The following is a 17687-nucleotide window of genomic DNA, read 5'->3' on the forward strand; positions in this document are numbered from 1 at the left end:
ATTTTTGCATGTTTTCAAATTATTTTTGCATCTTCCTGTGACATTTGTGCATCTTTTTGGCGTCATGTTTGCATCTTTTAGGGGTCATTTTTGCATTTTTTTGGGGACATTTTTGCATCTTTTTGGGACATTTTTGCATCTTTTAGTGACATTTTCCATGCTTTTGGGACATTTTTGCATCTTTTAGTGACATTTTTTTGCATATTTTCAAGTCGTTTTTGCATCTTTTAATGACATTTTCCATGCTTTTGGGACATTTTTGCATTTTTTGGGGACATTTTCCATCTTTTTGGGGTCGTTTTTGCATCTTTTAGTGACTGTTCGTCTACTGTAGCTTGGATAAAGTGTTCAGTGTTTGTCAGATGATGCACCAGATGTCCATGAAGAAAAGTATGCATTTAATCAGCAGGGAGGTTGATCCAATAAAACCACAGCAGTTTGTTGTGTGAAAGATTTATAAGCAATTAAATGAACTGTGTGGGGAATAGGCAGCTTAATTAACCATCTTGGAGGTGCTTTGTTGTCTTTATTAAATCAGAATGCAGCTCACACGTGCTTTAATGTGTCACATCTTAAATATAAGAGATTTTTATCATAAGATGGAAGAAAGCAAAATGTTCTGTCTTTTAGTGACGTTTTTGGTTCATTTTCGTGTCTTTTTGGGACGTTTTGCATCGTTTAGTGACATCTTTACATGTTTTAGTGTCATTTTTCTACCTTTTAGTGAATTATCTGGAGAATAAGCAGTTTAAATAACCATCTTGGACGTGCTTTGTTGTCTTTCGTAAATCATAGTGCAACTCACAATGCATCACATCCAAAATATTCAAAGATTTTTATTCATTATTTGTCTTGAACTGTAAGAAACTGGCTGCAAAAATGACCAAAAACCTTTGTGCAGTGCGTAAAAATGAAGGAAATTATGCGTAATTTGGAGCACATTAACATCTTAGTAGCTAAACCGAGTGAACAGATGAGGAAATTCAATTATCTTCATGTTTCTGTGAATAATAGTGACTGTGTGTAATTATGGAAAGAAAACTGCTCACACGAGATGTGGGTTAATGGATGTCATGAGTCACACTGAAACCCTTTTCCACTTTCATTATATGGATTAAAAATCCATTTTTGTGATGTTTTTCCATCTTTTAGTGATATTTTTGCAAGTTTTCGGGTCATTTTCCCGTCTTTAAGTGTCTTTTCTTCAATCTTTTTAGTTACATTTTTCATCTTTTTGATAAATGTTTCCATCTTTTAGTTACATTTTTTCGAGTTTCGTGTCGTTTTCCCCCTGTATTTTAGTGTCATTTCTATATCTTTCAGTGACATTTTTGTGTGTTTTGTCATTTTCTGTGTTTTAGTGTAATTTTTCTCTCTTTTAGTGTCACTTTTCTAGTTTTTAGTTACATTTTTGCATCTTTTGGAACATTTTTCCACATTTTAAAAACATTTTTGCATGTTTTCTGTCTTTTTTCCCCATTTTTCAGTGACATTTTTGCATCTTTTTGGGTCTTTTTCCATCTTCTTGTGACATTTTTCCATCATTTATTGAATTATCTGGGGAATCAGAAGCTTCTTAAACCGTCTTGAAGGCGCTTTGTTGTCTTTACCTTCGTGGAGTGCATAAAGATGAAGGAAACTGTGCGTAATTTAGAGCATATTAACATCTTGGTAGCTAAACTGAGTCAACAGATGAGGAAATTGAATTATCTTAGTGATTCCGTGAATAATGGGCATTGTGCGTAATTATGGAGAGAAAATTGCGCTCAGGAGATGCGGGTTAATGGATGTTATGGGTCACATTAAATCCCTTTTTTCCACTTTAAATATAGATAAATAAAAACAAACACTTTAGAGCTTCTAATTCTTCTTTTTGGCCACGCACAGTTGATTAATTTAAACCTCACTGGTCGCTCCGTGTGTGAGGCACACACACACACACACACACACACACACACACACACACGGAAAAAAAAGCGCGTGTGAGTTGCGTGTGCGTGAGTATTTGCGGGTGGGACCGCGGCGGCTCCTGTCAGAGCGCGGAGCTCCGGTTTGGACCTCTGAAGTGAAGCACATCCGGTGTTCGGCGGCTCCGCGCTGCCTCCCGGTTCCTCCCGGTTCCTCCCGGTTCTCCGTAGGACTGCTCCGGGACCAGCAGCGGCTCCTTTCCCGTCCTCCTCTCTCCTCCTCCGCGCTTCTCTCCGCTCCGGGATGGACTGAGCTCGTCTTCACCTTTCCCTCCGCCGGTGACGCTTCGGTGGGAGTTCCTGTGGGAGGGAGCAGCAGCTCAGGCTCCGCTCTTCGCTCTCTTCTCCCCGCTGCTTCCCTTTTCTCCTTCCTGGGCTTTTATTTTTCGCCGCGCACTCCTGTCCAGGCTGCAGCTCCGACATGGGGCTGTCCGTGCATCTGCTGCTCCTGCAGTACTATCTGCTGTCCAGCTTGCTGTGCAACGCGGTCGCCTTCGTGGAGGAGCCGTCCGGAGGCAGGGCGGACGGCTACTGCGGGAGGATCCTCCGGGCGCAGACCCAGGGCACCCGGAAGGATGGGCACCACGAGTTCAGGCTGCGGGTGGACGGCGACCCGGAGAGCTACCAGCCGGGCAGCACCTACAGAGGTTGGTGTTCTGCTGCCTTCTGTTTTACGCAGCAGCCGGTGCGTAAAAAATCACCAAATGTCACCAAACGGACTCTTTGGCAAGTTGAGAAACTTAAAAATTCTGCTTTTTTACGTCGCTTTTATGAGCGAAAACACAGATCTGTTTACTGTAAGCCTCACAGATGTTGAATTAGAGCAGGAATGTGAGGTCTGATGAAGCTGTCTGACCCACATTCACTCCCAGGAGACGAAGAATTCAACAACAATTAGACAACGGTCATGTCATTTCCACATTTTTTTGTTTAAAACACATCAGAGTTCTGTTTAAAACTGACACCAGATCAGTTTTACATTCATCCAGGTGCCTCAGTCTGAAGATAATAGAAATGTGATCAATTTGGGACGATTTTTGAGTCTTTTTGGACAAAATTTCAGGTCCTTTGAACATTTTTAATAATTTGGGGAATACTGAGCCATTTTGGAAGGTTTTTTTGTCATTTTTTTTGGATGAATTTGAATCATTTTGGGAGAATCTTGTGTAGTTTTGCATGTCTTTGGTCATTTTAAACAGAATCTTTTAGCCATGTTTGACAATTATTGAAAATTGAGATGATTTTTGTGTAATTTTAGACAACTTTCATGTCATTTAACCAGGTATTAATTTAAAAACACATTTGTTGTGTTAAAAAGTGACGACAGATCAGTTTTACATCCATCCAGGTCATACAGACTAAAGACAATCGAAATTTGACTAATTTCAGAGAATTTCCAAGTCGTTTTTTGCCACATTTCAGGTCCTTTTCAATGTTTTTTTTCAATAATTCAGGGAAATATGAAAAGTTTTTACCATTTTTTGAGCAAATTTTAGACATTTGGGACATCTTTTGTCATTTTGAACGGTTTGTTTTTTACCACTTCTGACAAATTGAAAGATTTGGGGCGATTTCTGTGTAATTTTAGACAACTTTTGCATCTTTAGACCAATTTCTTTTAAAATTTAAAAACACATCTGAGTTCAGTTTAAATCCATCCAGGTGTCTCAGTCTGAAAGGTGAAAAAGTGGACGGCTTTCAAGACATTTTGGAGAAGTTTTTGAGTGATTTTCATTCAGTTTTGCACACTTTTTGGGTCATTTTGTTGAATTTTTGGCACTGTGTCTAAATGTTGGGGTATTTGGGACAATTTTCGTTTAATTTTGCACAGATTTTTATGGGACTGTTCAGTTTTACCTTCATCTGGGTGTCACAATTAAAAGTTAATTGAAATTTTACCAATTTTGGACAATTTTTGAGTAATTTTGGACAAAATTTCAGGTCCTTTTGAACATTTTTTTGAATAAGTTGAAGGTTGACCGAGTCATTTTGGAAATTTTTTGTCGTTTTGTGGATGAATTTGAATTATTTTGAGTGAGTTTTGTGTCATTTTGGGCATCTTTTGTCATGTTGAGAGCTTTTTAGCCATTTTTGACAAATATTTAGAAATATTAGACATGTTTTGAATAATTTCAGTGAGTTTTCATGTAATTTAACCAACTTTTAATCAAAAACACATCTGAGTCCTGGTAAAAACTGACACCAGATGCGTTTTAAATCCACTCATTCTGACTGTGACGCTTGGACTGGAGATAACACTGGTTTAGTTGACCTTTAATGGAACTTAAATGTGTTTTTCACCCATAAATAAGGAGTGAGAACACATGAAGGCTGTCCAGCGGTAAACGAAGGCTGTCAGGGAGCGTTGAGGAAGTCCAGGTCTGAGCGGGCTCCTGGTGCTGACCCACATTCACTTCCTCTGCTCTTCCTGCTCCAACACTCATTAAGCTGACCCCCACACATTCACAGCCTCCAACCTGAAGACGAGAAAAAAAACACTCCCGATGAGTCTGAGAAAGAAAGCTCAGCAGACTCTACAACCTGGAGGATTTTAACGATGTACAACAATCAGGAGTCACCTTGAAGTCTCCACTGAGCTTTGTTTGTTTTTATTTTATTTGAAAGTGACGTCATGTTTTAGTAATCTGTGTCTGAACTCAGAGACCTGTGAAGGACACGGTAAAAAAAAAGACAAAATTTGAGGTCCTCTTCAATAATCTGGGGAAATACTGAGTCAGTTTGAAAGGTTTGTTGTCGTTTTAGGATTCATTTTATGTTTGAGTTCCATTAAAATCTGACAGATCAGTTTTACGTCCATCCAGGTTTCACGCTCTGAAGATGACTGAAATTTGACCAATTTAGGACAGTTTGAGTCATTTTGGACAATTTTTAAAAAATTTTGTCATCTTTTGTATGAATTTGAAAAATTCGGGATTATTTTTGTGTAATTTGACCAACCTTTAATGAATAAAAAAAGAAAAACACATCTGCGTTCTGGTAAAAACTGACACCAGATCAGTTTAAATCCATCCAGGTGTAGAAATTGTACCAGTTTTGACAAATGTTCTAGTCATTTTGAGTCATTTTTTGAAGGTTTTTTGTCTTTTTTGGATGAATTGGAATAATTTTGGGTCAATTTATTGTAATTTTGGATGTCTTTTGGATTTTGAACTTTGTTTTTAGCCATTTTTGAATAAAATTGAGAAATTTGAGTGGATTTTTGTGTAATTTTAGACAACTTTCATGAAATTTGACCAATTTTGGACAGTTTTCAAGTCATTTATACAAAATTTCAGGTCCTTTTAGAACATTTTTTTGAATAATTTAAGGGAAATATGAAAGATTTCTGTCTTTTTTTTTGGACAAATTTTAAGACATTTGGGACTATTTTATGTAATTTTGGAAATCTTTTGTCATTTTGAGCAGAACATTGAACATTTTGGGACGATTTTTGTGTATTTTTAGACAACTTTGATGTAATTTGACCAATTTTCTTTAAAAAAACACATCTGAGTTGTGGTAAAAACTGACACCAGATCAGTTTTATATCCATCCAGGTGTTCACAATCTAAAAGACAAAAACATGTGGACAAACTTCAAGACATTTTAGATAATTTTTTTAAGTGATTTCACCAATTTTGGGGTATTTTTGAGCAATTTTCACTAAGTTTTGCACAATTTGTGAATAATTTTGGTGGATTTTTGGCACTATGTCCGAATGTTGGGGCATTTGGGACAATTTTCATTTAATTTTGAACAACTCTTTCTGTCATTTCACAAACTTTTAAAGGACTGAGTTCTGGTTAAAAACTGACACCAGATCAGTTTTCCATCCAAGTCGCCCAGAAATTGGTCAAATTACATGAAAATGGTGTAAAATTGTTCCAAGTTTCTTAAAATTTGCCCGTGACAAAACGACAAATTGTCCAGAATGACTGGAAAACTGATAAAAATTGTTCATGATGACTCAAAGAATGGCCATAAGTTACTTCCATTCTCCGTCTTTAGATTGCGATATTTGGAGTGGACATAAACTGATTTAGTTCATCTTTAATGGAACTCTATGTGCTTTTCATCCATTAAAATTAGTCAAATGATGTGAAAATTGTCCAAAATTAGATGAAAATTGTCAATATTGCTGCAAACTGTAGTTTTTAAGAGGAAATGCTGTGAGGTTGATGGTCTCCTGAACTCTTTTCTCCAGATTTATGCTCCGTTTTTGATGTTTTAGTGAGACGTCGAGCTGATTTTACACATTTTTCCTCCTCCTTCCAGTCGTCCTCTTGGCCACCAGCCCCTCTTACTTCCGAGGATTCACCCTGATCTCGCTGAAGGAGGGCCGGGAGGGAACGACGGACGACGACTACACCGGACAGTTCCAGGTGAGACGAGCGTTCAGGTTACAGGATGGAAAAGAATGAGGAGGTGGACAGGCTGATGTGAAGAAGTGTTTGTAGGAACTCCTGAAGGGAGAGCCAGACTTCCTGAATGACCTCCTGCTCAGAGTAAACAGGAACATGAGCAGAGAGAAGCTGCTGGAGGTTTAACCAGTGATCACATTCAGACTGAACACAGAGCTGCAGGAATTTAACATCTGACGTTTTAACAGGAAGTTATAGAAGAAAACCTCTGCAGAATCATCTGGTTCTTCATCTGCAGTAACTTCATCAATGATCAGAGTTCTACCTTCATCCACAGAGGAGGGTCCACATTTATCACTTTAATGGACTTTTCCCATCATTTCTGAGCCTCAGAACTTCATCAGTCCAGCAGATAGAACCATGACATTTAGGAGGAAAAACACATCTGAGTTCTGGTAAAAACTGACACCAGATCAGTTTAAATCCATCCAGGCGTCTCAGTCTGAACACTAAATCTGGTTTCTGTTCAGAATCATGGTTTTCTATAATTTTAGACAGTTGTTGACTCAGAAATTGGATCATTTTAAAGCAATTTAGGACAATTTTCATTTCATCTTCAACAAATTTCCTGTAAATTTGGATCATTTCAGTCGTTTTGCACAAATTTTGAATCATTTTCTATCATTTTTGAAGCATCGTGGACTAGTTTTGTGTCGTTCTGTAAATTTTAAGTCAGTTTGGATCATTTCTGAGTAATTTTGTGTGATTTCTGACTCATTTTGGACAATTTTCTTGTCATTTTCAACAAGTTTTATGTTGGTTTTGGATCATTTTTTTGTCTTTGGGATCATTTTAGAGTCATTTAGGACACATTTCATGTCATTCTAAACTATTTTTGTAATTATGGATCATTTTCCAGTCATTTTAGACAATTTTTCATTATTATCACTTTTTAATGGACTTCTTCCATCATTTCTGAGCCTCAGAACTTCATCAGTCCAGCAGATAGAACCATGACATTTAGGAGGAAAAACACATCTGAGTTCTGGTAAAAACTGACACCAGATCAGTTTAAATCCATCCAGGCGTCTCAGTCTGAACACTAAATCTGGTTTCTGTTCAGAATCATGGTTTTCTATAATTTTAGACAGTTGTTGACTCAGAAATTGGATCATTTTAAAGCAATTTAGGACAATTTTCATTTCATCTTCAACAAATTTCCTGTAAATTTGGATCATTTCAGTCGTTTTGCACAAATTTTGAATCATTTTCTATCATTTTTGAAGCATCGTGGACTAGTTTTGTGTCGTTCTGTAAATTTTAAGTCAGTTTGGATCATTTCTGAGTAATTTTGTGTGATTTCTGACTCATTTTGGACAATTTTCTTGTCATTTTCAACAAGTTTTATGTTGGTTTTGGATCATTTTTTGTCTTTGGGATCATTTTAGAGTCATTTAGGACACATTTCATGTCATTCTAAACTATTTTTGTAATTATGGATCATTTTCCAGTCATTTTAGACAATTTTTCATTATTATCACTTTTTAATGGACTTCTTCCATCATTTCTGAGCCTCAGAACTTCATCAGTCCAGCAGATAGAACCATGACATTTAGGAGGAGAAACACATCTGAGTTCTGGTAAAAACTGACCCCAGATCAGTTTAAATCCATCCAGGTGTCTCAGTCTGAACACTGAATCTGGTTTCTGTTCAGAACCGTTTTTTTTTCTATAATTTTAGACAATTGACTCAGAAATTTGATTGTTTTCAGACAATTTTCATTTCATTTTCAACAAATTTCCTGTAACTTTGGATAATTTCTCAGTCATTTTGCACAAATTTTGAGTCATTTTCTATCGTTTTTGAAACATCGTGGACTAATTTTGTGTCGTTCTGCAAATCTTCAGCCAATTTGGATGATTTTGGGTGAAATCTGACTAATTTTGGACAATTTTCTTGTCATTTTCAGCAAGTTTTTTGTCAACTTGGATCTTTCCTCGTCATTTTGGATCATTTTTGTGTCTTTGGGATCATTTTCAACTCATTTAGGACAATTTTAATGTCATTCTGGTTCTCACCTGGATGGATTTAAAACAGAACTGGTTCAGTTTTTACCAGAATTCAGATGTGTTTTTTAGTTAAAACTTGGTCAAATTCCATGGAAGTTGTCTGTAATGACACGGAAATCATCCCGAATTTCTCCATATGTCAAAAATGGCTAAAAAAAACTGCTCAAAATGACAAAAGGTGGAAAACATTACACTAAATTGTCCAAAACAATAAAAACCTTCCAAAATGACTTGCAAATTGTTCACAAAATGTTCACAAGGACCTGATATTTAGTCTAAAATGACTCAAAATTGTCAATAATTGATGAAATTTCTGTTGTCTTCAGACTGAGACACCTGGATGGATTTAAACTGATCTGGTGTCAGTTTTTACCAGAACTCAGATGTGTTTCTCCTCCTAAATGTCATGGTTCTATCTGCTGGACTGATGAAGCTCTGAGGCTCAGAAATGATTGAAAAAGTCCATTAAAAAGTGATAAATCTGGACCCTCCTCTATGGAACTCTGGGAATATTGTCAGTATGAAGGTAAAAGTTTTCTTTACTAAATAAACTGAAGTTTCTGTAGATAACAGTGCAGGAGGGGGACCCAGATCTGTGTTTTGTTCTCTAATGTGGGTGTGAGCCGAGCAGATGTTAATTAAAGACGCCCCGGTGGAGCTGTTGACCTCTTGTAGCTTCAGAGCAACACTTTAAACAGTTTTTCTAACAAACAAGCTGCTGCTGTTCGGCGGACTGGAAGCTCGGAAATGTGGCAATTCAGCAACAAAGGAGGGAATAAAATGATGAGGATGTAAACAGACTTCCAGAGGAGACTCCAGAGTGTCCTCAGCTATTAACGAACTCGTTGTGGATGCATTTACAGAAAGCAGAGCTTTACCAGTCGGCGTTGGATGTGCTTCTTTCTGTAAATATGATCTGATCTGTGCTGAGTTTGGAGCAGGAACTATTGTGTCCAGATGAAGCAGACCACGGAGGTTTCTGAGAGTCCTTGGGGCTAATTCGTGGTTCGTGCATGACCGCTGTGGATTGTGAAGTGAAGGCACATGTGCTTCTGTTGATGCTGCAGTAGGTCATTGTTTCCTCACTTTAAACACTCAGGAGTCCTGTGGATGTTCCTGAAAGCCTCGCTGTTTGTTTTTCACTGAGGACAGCAGCTGGTTCCAGATCGTCATCGTTCCCTGAGTTGTACTGAGCACATAGGGTGGATGTGGAGATTTTAGGACTTCCTGCTGGGTTTGGGTTCTGTAGATGCCCAAATCAAATCACCCCATAAAGTCCTGCAGAAAAGTGGTGTGTTTTAAAGCTCCAGTCTTTTTTCTTTTTTTAGTTGCAGCGTGGACAATCTAGAGTGCATGTCGACGTCTTCACAGGAGTCCATGTAGGTCCTCGCTAACTTGTACAGATGATGAAATTTATGTCCAGTAAATATGTGGAAAGCATGAATTGGACACAAGTCCTGCCTGTAGCTCTGTGAGGCTGTTTTTACACATGCTGACATCAGTGAAAACATCAGCGTTAGAAATGCTCATTGTCTTGACTACGTTGGTTATCAATAATCCATTAATTATCAGTGCAGGTGATTCGACTATGTATCTGCACATACATTAGATACTCGGTTGGTTGGTCACGTCCCTAACAGACTTTGGGTTGAATTGACTACAGGAGCTCTAGTTGGAAGTCATTAACCTCCACAGTAGTCTGTCATGGTGCCCATTGCTCGCTAAACCCCCAAAACAAACTGGACACAGCAGACATTCGTCCTGTTCTAATATCGCCGTTTTACTCAACAAACTTATGATTTTGGCTGCAAAGACGGCACTTCGACGTGTTTACTGGTCGGAGGTCATTAACCTCCACTGAAGTCTTTGTCATGGTGCCCGTTGCTAGCTAAACCCCCACAATGCTCTCTGCTTGTTAACATGAGCTGCCTGTAGTCTGAGTGATGACTTTTCCAGTCACAACAGCAATAGCTGAAGTCCAAATACATACTTTAAGCAGTTTGTGGGACCAGCAGTTGACGTCGTTATCAATCAGTAGTCAGGTTAAACTTAGCGGACATGATCCCTCATGCTCACGAAGCTGCTTTGTACCAATGTGACTTTAACTGTACACACTGGGAGTGATTACAGTAACTAATTAGCTATGAGAACACTGTCCCATTAGGCTGACTTTCTTTCTTAAATATGTGAGCTCTAGCTGGATGTCATTAACCTCCACTGAAGTCTTTGTCATGGTGCCCATTGCTGTTAAACTCCCACAATGCTCTCTGAGTGACGCCTCCTCTGGTCTCTACCGGATTAAACGGGAAGAGGCTCCACCTGGTGGACCAACCAGGAACTACAGCTGATCTATGATACATTTACTGACATGCACGACCTTCTTCTCCGTATTGGTCTATGTATTTTAAATTGGTTACATTAATAGCAACAATTAATCAATAATTACTACCATGCTAACAAAAGCTGTGGACTTACCTTTCTAAAACTCAATGCAGTGACTAGCAGCTCAAAATACAGCTTCCAAAATATTCCCCCCGTGGAGTCAACCCTTCTTTAAAACAGCTTTAACTTCTACGGATTCGGATTTGTTGCAGGATTGTTGTGCGTGATTAGTTTCAGCTGTGTGTACCTAATGAACAGAAAACTGAATTTAAACTGCGTTATATGGTCAAAAGTATGTAGACAGCTGAACAAAGTGTACATACATGTCAGACTTCTACTTTCTGGTGAGGTTTGTTCCCGTCATTTTTGTCTTCATTGCCCTGAACAGACGACATGCAAGTCAGGTTTGGCCGTAAAAAAAAACATTGCAACGTGTGAAAGTTTGAACACCTTTGAAGTTTTTACATTTTACTTATTTAAATTAGATGTAAATATCAGGTCAAAGTGTTGTCTGACTGTCCATTCCTCAATTTTCCTTTGTATAAATCCAAATTAAGACTTCAAGAAGCAATTTCTGAACATTTCTTAATGAGAGAATGCAAAAAATATTAAATACTTCACTTTTTACTCAGGTATCAACACCCTGTGTACATTTCAGATCAATTATTCATCCACTGTCAGTCGTCCAACTCCAGAACCGTCGACATCCAGAAGCAGACTTTACGTTTTTCATCAGCCGTGCAGCCAAACAAACAAAACTCCTCATTTTTCTGTAGTAATTTGGCTTCTCATGTGGCTTAGTCTCATGTCTGGCCGAGGTTTGATCTTTTAGCATCCTGCAGCAGAGTTGTCTCTGGGTTCAACTTTTCTAAACTACAAAATGAGCTTTTTTTGTATTTTTACACAGTTTCTTCACAAATACTAAACAAATAGCCGCCATGGGACAAACCAAATGAAAAAGAGGAATCAATTAAAAACACAAGACGCAGGAGAATAAACACCAGCGGTTGAAATGAGATTGAGTTTTGCTCCTCAGGCGGGATAAAGTTTGGAAATCTGGACGTTTTCCTTTTTTTAATTTAAACTTCAGAGTTTTGACTCGACCTCTCACAAACCGAGCAGCAGCTCCTTGGTTTCGTCTGATTTCAGATGAAGGAAATTTGGAGCCGTCGGGCGGTCATGCAGCGCTGAAAGCTTGCTTTAGGTTTAAACAGTTCATACTCCAACATCTCAGCTCTATTTGGTTTCTGCTCCCTGCACAATAAACGCCTCTCGGCCTGAACCTCCGGGTCCCAGCAGAGTCTGGAGGGAGGCTGAGATCAGTGAGCAGAAAGTGGAACAGTGAGAGCTGAACTTTAACACAATCGAAGCTGACAATCTGGCTTCTGCAATCTGTTTGATACATATTGGTAAATCCATCAGCCTGTCTTTGTTCTTTAACTGACTGCTGTAATTTACACTTTTGCAGGAAAAAAAAACAGAAAAATGATGAAAGCCTCCAGAGACGAGCAGCTGTCAGAGCGCTGTCAGGGAAAATATTCCGTTCTGGAAAGGGAGATGTGTTGCGTAACGTTGCATTATCTCAACGAAAACTAGAAATTACTTTGAGAATAACTTTATTAAAATTCGCTGCCCTTTGCATCCCTGGTGTATCACTGTGTCGATAAGACACAGATGCACTGTGACACCGAGCTGAGATTTATTTTACTCTGGATCTGGTCCTGGATGAGGACTGGTTTCAGACTGTCTTGGACGGGTCTTGGACTTTTTTAGGCACAGTTTAAGTTTGGCTTTGTCATGATTTTATATTGTTTTAGACTTTTTGAGGACTGGTGTCAGACCATCTTAGACTTTTTTAACCCCAAGAACACCAAACCTACCATCAAGCATGGAGGTGGCAGTATCATGCTCTGGGTCTTTCTAAAAGAGCATTTGGACTGTTCTCAGTCTGTGTTGGACTAGCTTAAGACTGTCTTGGGCGAGTCTTTGACTTTTTTTTAGGAGCAGTTTAGATTTAGTTTTGTCATGATTTTTCACAGATTTTCGGCTTTTTGTAGGACTGCTTTCTGACTGTATTTTTTCAACTGGTTTAGGTCTGATTTTAGTCTTGGTTTTAGACCTTTTTAGCACTGGTTTCGGACTATCTTTGGGGAGTCTTAGACCTTTTTTTAACCGCAAGAACACCAAACCTACCATCAAGCATGGAGGTGGCAGTATCATGCTCTGGGGCTTTCTAGAAGAGCTTCTGGACTGGATTCAGACTGGATGTTGGACTGGTTGTGTACTTTCTTGGGACTGGTTTATGTTTGGTTTCAGTCTTGGTTCTCCAGGTTTTGGGTGTGATTTAAAGCTGGTTTAGGATTTATTTTATTCCGGATCTGGTCCTGGATGACGACTGGTTTAGGAAAACCTAAAACCATCAGCAGAAGGTTGATCTTGGACACAGTTGGATGTTTCAACCAGACAATGAGTCCAAATACACATCAGACTGGTCAAGAAATGGTTCCATCAGGCTAGAATGAAGGTTCTAGACTGGTCTCACCAAAGTCCTGATTTAAACCCATTAAGAACCCGAAGAAACAAGTCAGAAAGACGACAAATTTAGTGGAACTGAACCAATTCTGTCCAGAGGAGTCAAAGCAAAGTAGCTGTCTTTTTGATCCATCAGAGAGGTTTACGTAACGCTCGGATGAAGTTTGCACAGCGATTCCTGAAAGTTTATTTTCCACGAGCTAATTACGTGCCCGGATCTGCAGCGTCACGATTGTTATTGTGCAGTGGAAGAGCGGCCAAATGAACACAGTTGTGGTTCCCTGGACGGCGGTTTGTGTCTCTGCTCGCTCTCCGGTTGTTTCTGGCAGCCGTCCTGGAATGTGCCGGCCGCTGCTTCGCTAAAACACCTCAGCCCAGAGTGTTTTTCTTCCTTCAAGCAATAATCTGCTCTTTGTCCCAGTCGCCGCCGTTGGAGGACTTCTGTCTTAATGTGCCGGACCTTTTTTCGGAGTGTATCGCCCCTCTGAGTAGGCTTTCATTGTCTGCCGCTGTGTGTCTTTGTGCTTGTGTGTGTGCTGAATGGCCATGTGGGTGCAGTTGTGTGTTTTTCCCAGCCCTCCTTGCGATACTGCGGGACGTGGGTCATATTTATCTAGGCCAGCGACGTGTTATTGCTCAGGGAGCTTGTTTGGATAAGGCGAAGAGATGAGCAGACACGAGATATTATCTTCTTTCAGATTATCCAGGGTTCTGAGTTTAGCCGAGGATAAACAAACCTAATTACTTGAAGGTGCCACAGAAAAGTCACAGCCTTTAAATAGAAGCAGTGTACAGTCGTGGACAAAAGTTAATTTGGACTTGTAAAGGCCGTGTACATCATGTCTCTTATAGCTCTGGATTTTCTGTGATGGAAGTTTTGGAACGCACGAGTCTTTGTCTTTCATAGATTCGTTATCAGTTTTCTGGAAGTATGACGGCATCTGTTGAGCCAACAATACTCATGCAGCAACTTGAATTATCAGTTTTGATGATGCAGAAAGTTGTGGTAATCAGATTTTCTTGCCTTCATGGCCTCTTAACTTCTGAGTGATTGCAATCGACTACAGCTGCTGACTCCTCTGATCCAGTTTAAATAGAACCCATTAGATCCACTCAGACACAAATTTAGAGTCGAACAAGTTTCTATTCACTTGTAAAGACCATTTAAATCATATTAGTCTTGAGTTTACAGCGACTCCCAGAACTCCTTTGTCATAAAATGCAGTCATGTATTTTGGTTGTTTTATGGCCTGAGTGATTACGATCGACTACAGCTGCTGACTCCTCTGATCCAGTTTAAATAGAACCTATTAGATCCACTCATTAGACTCAAACGCTGCAGTGGTGAATTCTGAGGAACTCTTACATTACACAATAAGACACAAACTATATCGCTGGTCGCTGCGTTTTTACATGTTCTGGGGTCAAAAGCGAACAGTTTGACCAAAAAGTCTCTGAAAATCTTTTTTCCACAGTTTTTATGTTAATCCTGCATTCAAAACAAATGTTTTATCCTGCACAGTTTGAAAATGTTCTTTCCCCCTTGACAATCAAAGCACATTTTCTGTCAAATTCAAGTATTTAGGGTTTTGGACATTTTTAGGAGTAGTTTAGGTTTTGTTTTGTACCAACTTTGCTCTAGTTGTTTCAGACTGTCTTAGGTGGGTCTTATTTTTAACCACAAGAACACCAAACCTACCACCAAGCATGGAGGTGGCAGTATCATGATCTGGGGCTTTCTAGAAGTGCTTCTGGATTGGTTTCAGACTGGATGTTGGACTGGTTCTGGACTTTCTTGGGACTGGTTTGTTTGGTTTCAGTCTTGGTTCTCCTGGTTTTGGATGTGATTTAAAGTTGGTTTAGGATTTATTTCACTCTGGATCTGGTCCTGGATGAGGACTGGTTTTAGACTGTCTAGGACTTTATTCAGAGCAGTTTCGGTTTGGTATTTGTTCTGATTTTGCACTGGTTTCTGACCTGTTTTTTTGGACTGAAGATTTGATTTTGATCCTTGTTTTAGACTTTTTGAAAACTGTTTTCAGACTCTTAGACGAGTCTTCAACTTTTTTTTAACCCTAAGAACACCAAACCTAAAGCATGGTGGTGGCAGTATCATGCTCTGTGGAACTGGAGCTTTACACAAAATAAATGGAATAATGCAGAAGGAAGATCACCTCCACATTCTTCAGGAAAACCTAAAACCATCAGCAGAAGGTTGATCTTGGACACAGTTGGATGTTTCAACCAGACAATGAGTCCAAACACACATCAGACGTGGTAAAGAAATGGTTCCATCAGGATAGAATGAAGGTTCTAGACTGGTCTCACCAAAGTCCTGACTTAAACCATCAAGAACCTGAAGAAACAAGTCAGAAAGACGACAAATTTAGTTGAAGTGAACCAATTCTGTCCAGAGGAGTCAAAGATAAACCAGAAGATTGAAACCAGAAGTCTAGTTAAGGTGGAAATGGACAATCATTAGCATTTCTGTGTGTATATTTTGACTTGGCAGATGTTTTCTATATCTGCTATAAATGTTGTTTGTTGTAACAAAGATTCATGTGTTTCAGTGATTCCATCATAAATCAAGAGCTATTGGAGCCACTGAACTACCGGGACATGCATTGTCTTTACAAGTGGATGTAAACTGTACATAAACTCAGCTTTGAGAGCTGCAGAGTGATTGATGGTGGCCTGATATCTAATGTAATCACACTCAGAAGTAATCATCTGCCTCTTCATTATTGCACTCAGGAGTTTACAAGGACAGCAGCTGTGAGCTTGTTGACTTCCAGTAATACCAGAGAACAGTTTGCACAACTTTTATTTATTGTGGCTGATGAGCTGGTTGCTTCAGATACTTGAGGTTTGCATAAATAATGTACGCCACACTGTTTACCACATTATGCATCAAGAGTGCTGGGCCGCTGCTTCGTCCTTGTTGTGCTTCTGGTTCTTTTACGATTCAGTCGTGGCTCTTCAAGTGTCGGAGAAAATGACTTCCCACGAGGAGGTGACGGATTGATGTGGAAAAAAGTGGATTGTTACAGCCATTCGAAACGTTTTCATAGAAATAAGTGGTGATTATGCAGATCTGAGTCACAGTTAATCTAGCATAATGTTTGTTCAAGCTGTACCCAGAGTGGTTCCATTTACTAATACGCTGGAGTCTGCTAGCTTCTGTTGCACAGGCAGTGATTTTAGCAAATTGTGGTTATGATGTTACTGGGTAGTTTAATCGCACTTATCAGACTAAATGGTTTATTCCAACCTTGAGCGTTTTCCATTGATTTGGCTCTAAGTGATGCCAACTTTGAACTCCCTGTAGCGATTCAGAGAAACACCGTCTGGCAGGGGAGTTAGCATGAGCTGCCTGCAGATTCTCAAAGAAAGATGAATTTTTTTGATTTGTCTTTTTGAGTCGGACTGAAATTGAACACAGGTATTAGCCACCTTGGACCGCCGATTTGTATTTTTCTGCCCTATATCTGCTTGTGATCTAAATGCGTTTCAAATACAGAAAACTGTGGCCAACTTTGTATAGTTTTGACACATCTTGTTTGCAAAACTTCTGGTTCTTGGTCATTAATCACCACTGAAGTCTTTGTCATGGTGCCCCGTTGCTAGCTAAACTCCCACAATGCAGAATTTTTGAATGAAACTTCAGATCCTTTTGAACAATTTAAATAAACTGGGGAAACTCTGAGTCATTTTAAAAGCTTTTTGTCATTTCTTGGACAAATTAAGACATTTGGGACAATTTTGTGTAATTTTGGACGTCTTTTGTCATTTTGAGCAGTTTGTTTTTGAGCCATTTTTGACAAATATTGAGAAATTTGGACAATTGTCTCCAATTTTAGACAACTTTCATGTAATTTGACCATTTTTTAATAAAAACACATTTGAATTCTGGTAAGAACTGATACCAGATGGGTTTTGCATTCATCCAGGAGTCTCAGTCTAAATCTAATCGAAATTTGACCAATTTTGGGCAACTTTGGAGTCTTTTTGGGCAAAATTTCCGGTCTTTGTTCAGTACTGAGATTAACATTAAAAGTTAGTATGTACTCTAAAAGACATGTTCTATACTATTAACAAAAAATAACAATTTAATGTCTATACAGACACTACAAATCAACCCAAAATCTATAAACAGTATTTTCACCACATTGCTTACATTTGCCACTCATGTGAATTCTGGTAGGAGGCCACTAATCACCACATTAGTCTTTGTCATGGTGCCCGTTGCTGCTAAACTCCCACAATGCTGTCTGCTTTAGCTTGAACAGTACTCTGAGTGACTCCTGTGGTCTCTACAGTAAGAAACAGTAAGAGGCTCCACCTGGTGGAACAACCAGAAACTACAGCCAATGTT

The 17687-nt window shown here is 39.0% G+C and overlaps 1 protein-coding gene across 1 annotated transcript in view; it reads left to right on the plus strand.

Moving 5' to 3' along the window:
* Positions 1-1990: 1990 nt before the first annotated feature.
* The window catches only part of LOC110966569 (spondin-1-like), a 142399-nt gene continuing 126702 nt past the window's right edge, over positions 1991-17687 (plus strand). Inside the window, 2 exon segments of the mRNA XM_051951858.1 lie at positions 1991-2614; positions 6243-6349. Of these exon segments, the coding sequence (XP_051807818.1) occupies positions 2389-2614; positions 6243-6349 (333 nt within the window). The 5' untranslated portion in view covers positions 1991-2388.

This window comes from Acanthochromis polyacanthus, chromosome 8 (assembly GCF_021347895.1).
Source record: "Acanthochromis polyacanthus isolate Apoly-LR-REF ecotype Palm Island chromosome 8, KAUST_Apoly_ChrSc, whole genome shotgun sequence".
Lineage (NCBI taxonomy): Eukaryota > Metazoa > Chordata > Actinopteri > Pomacentridae > Acanthochromis > Acanthochromis polyacanthus.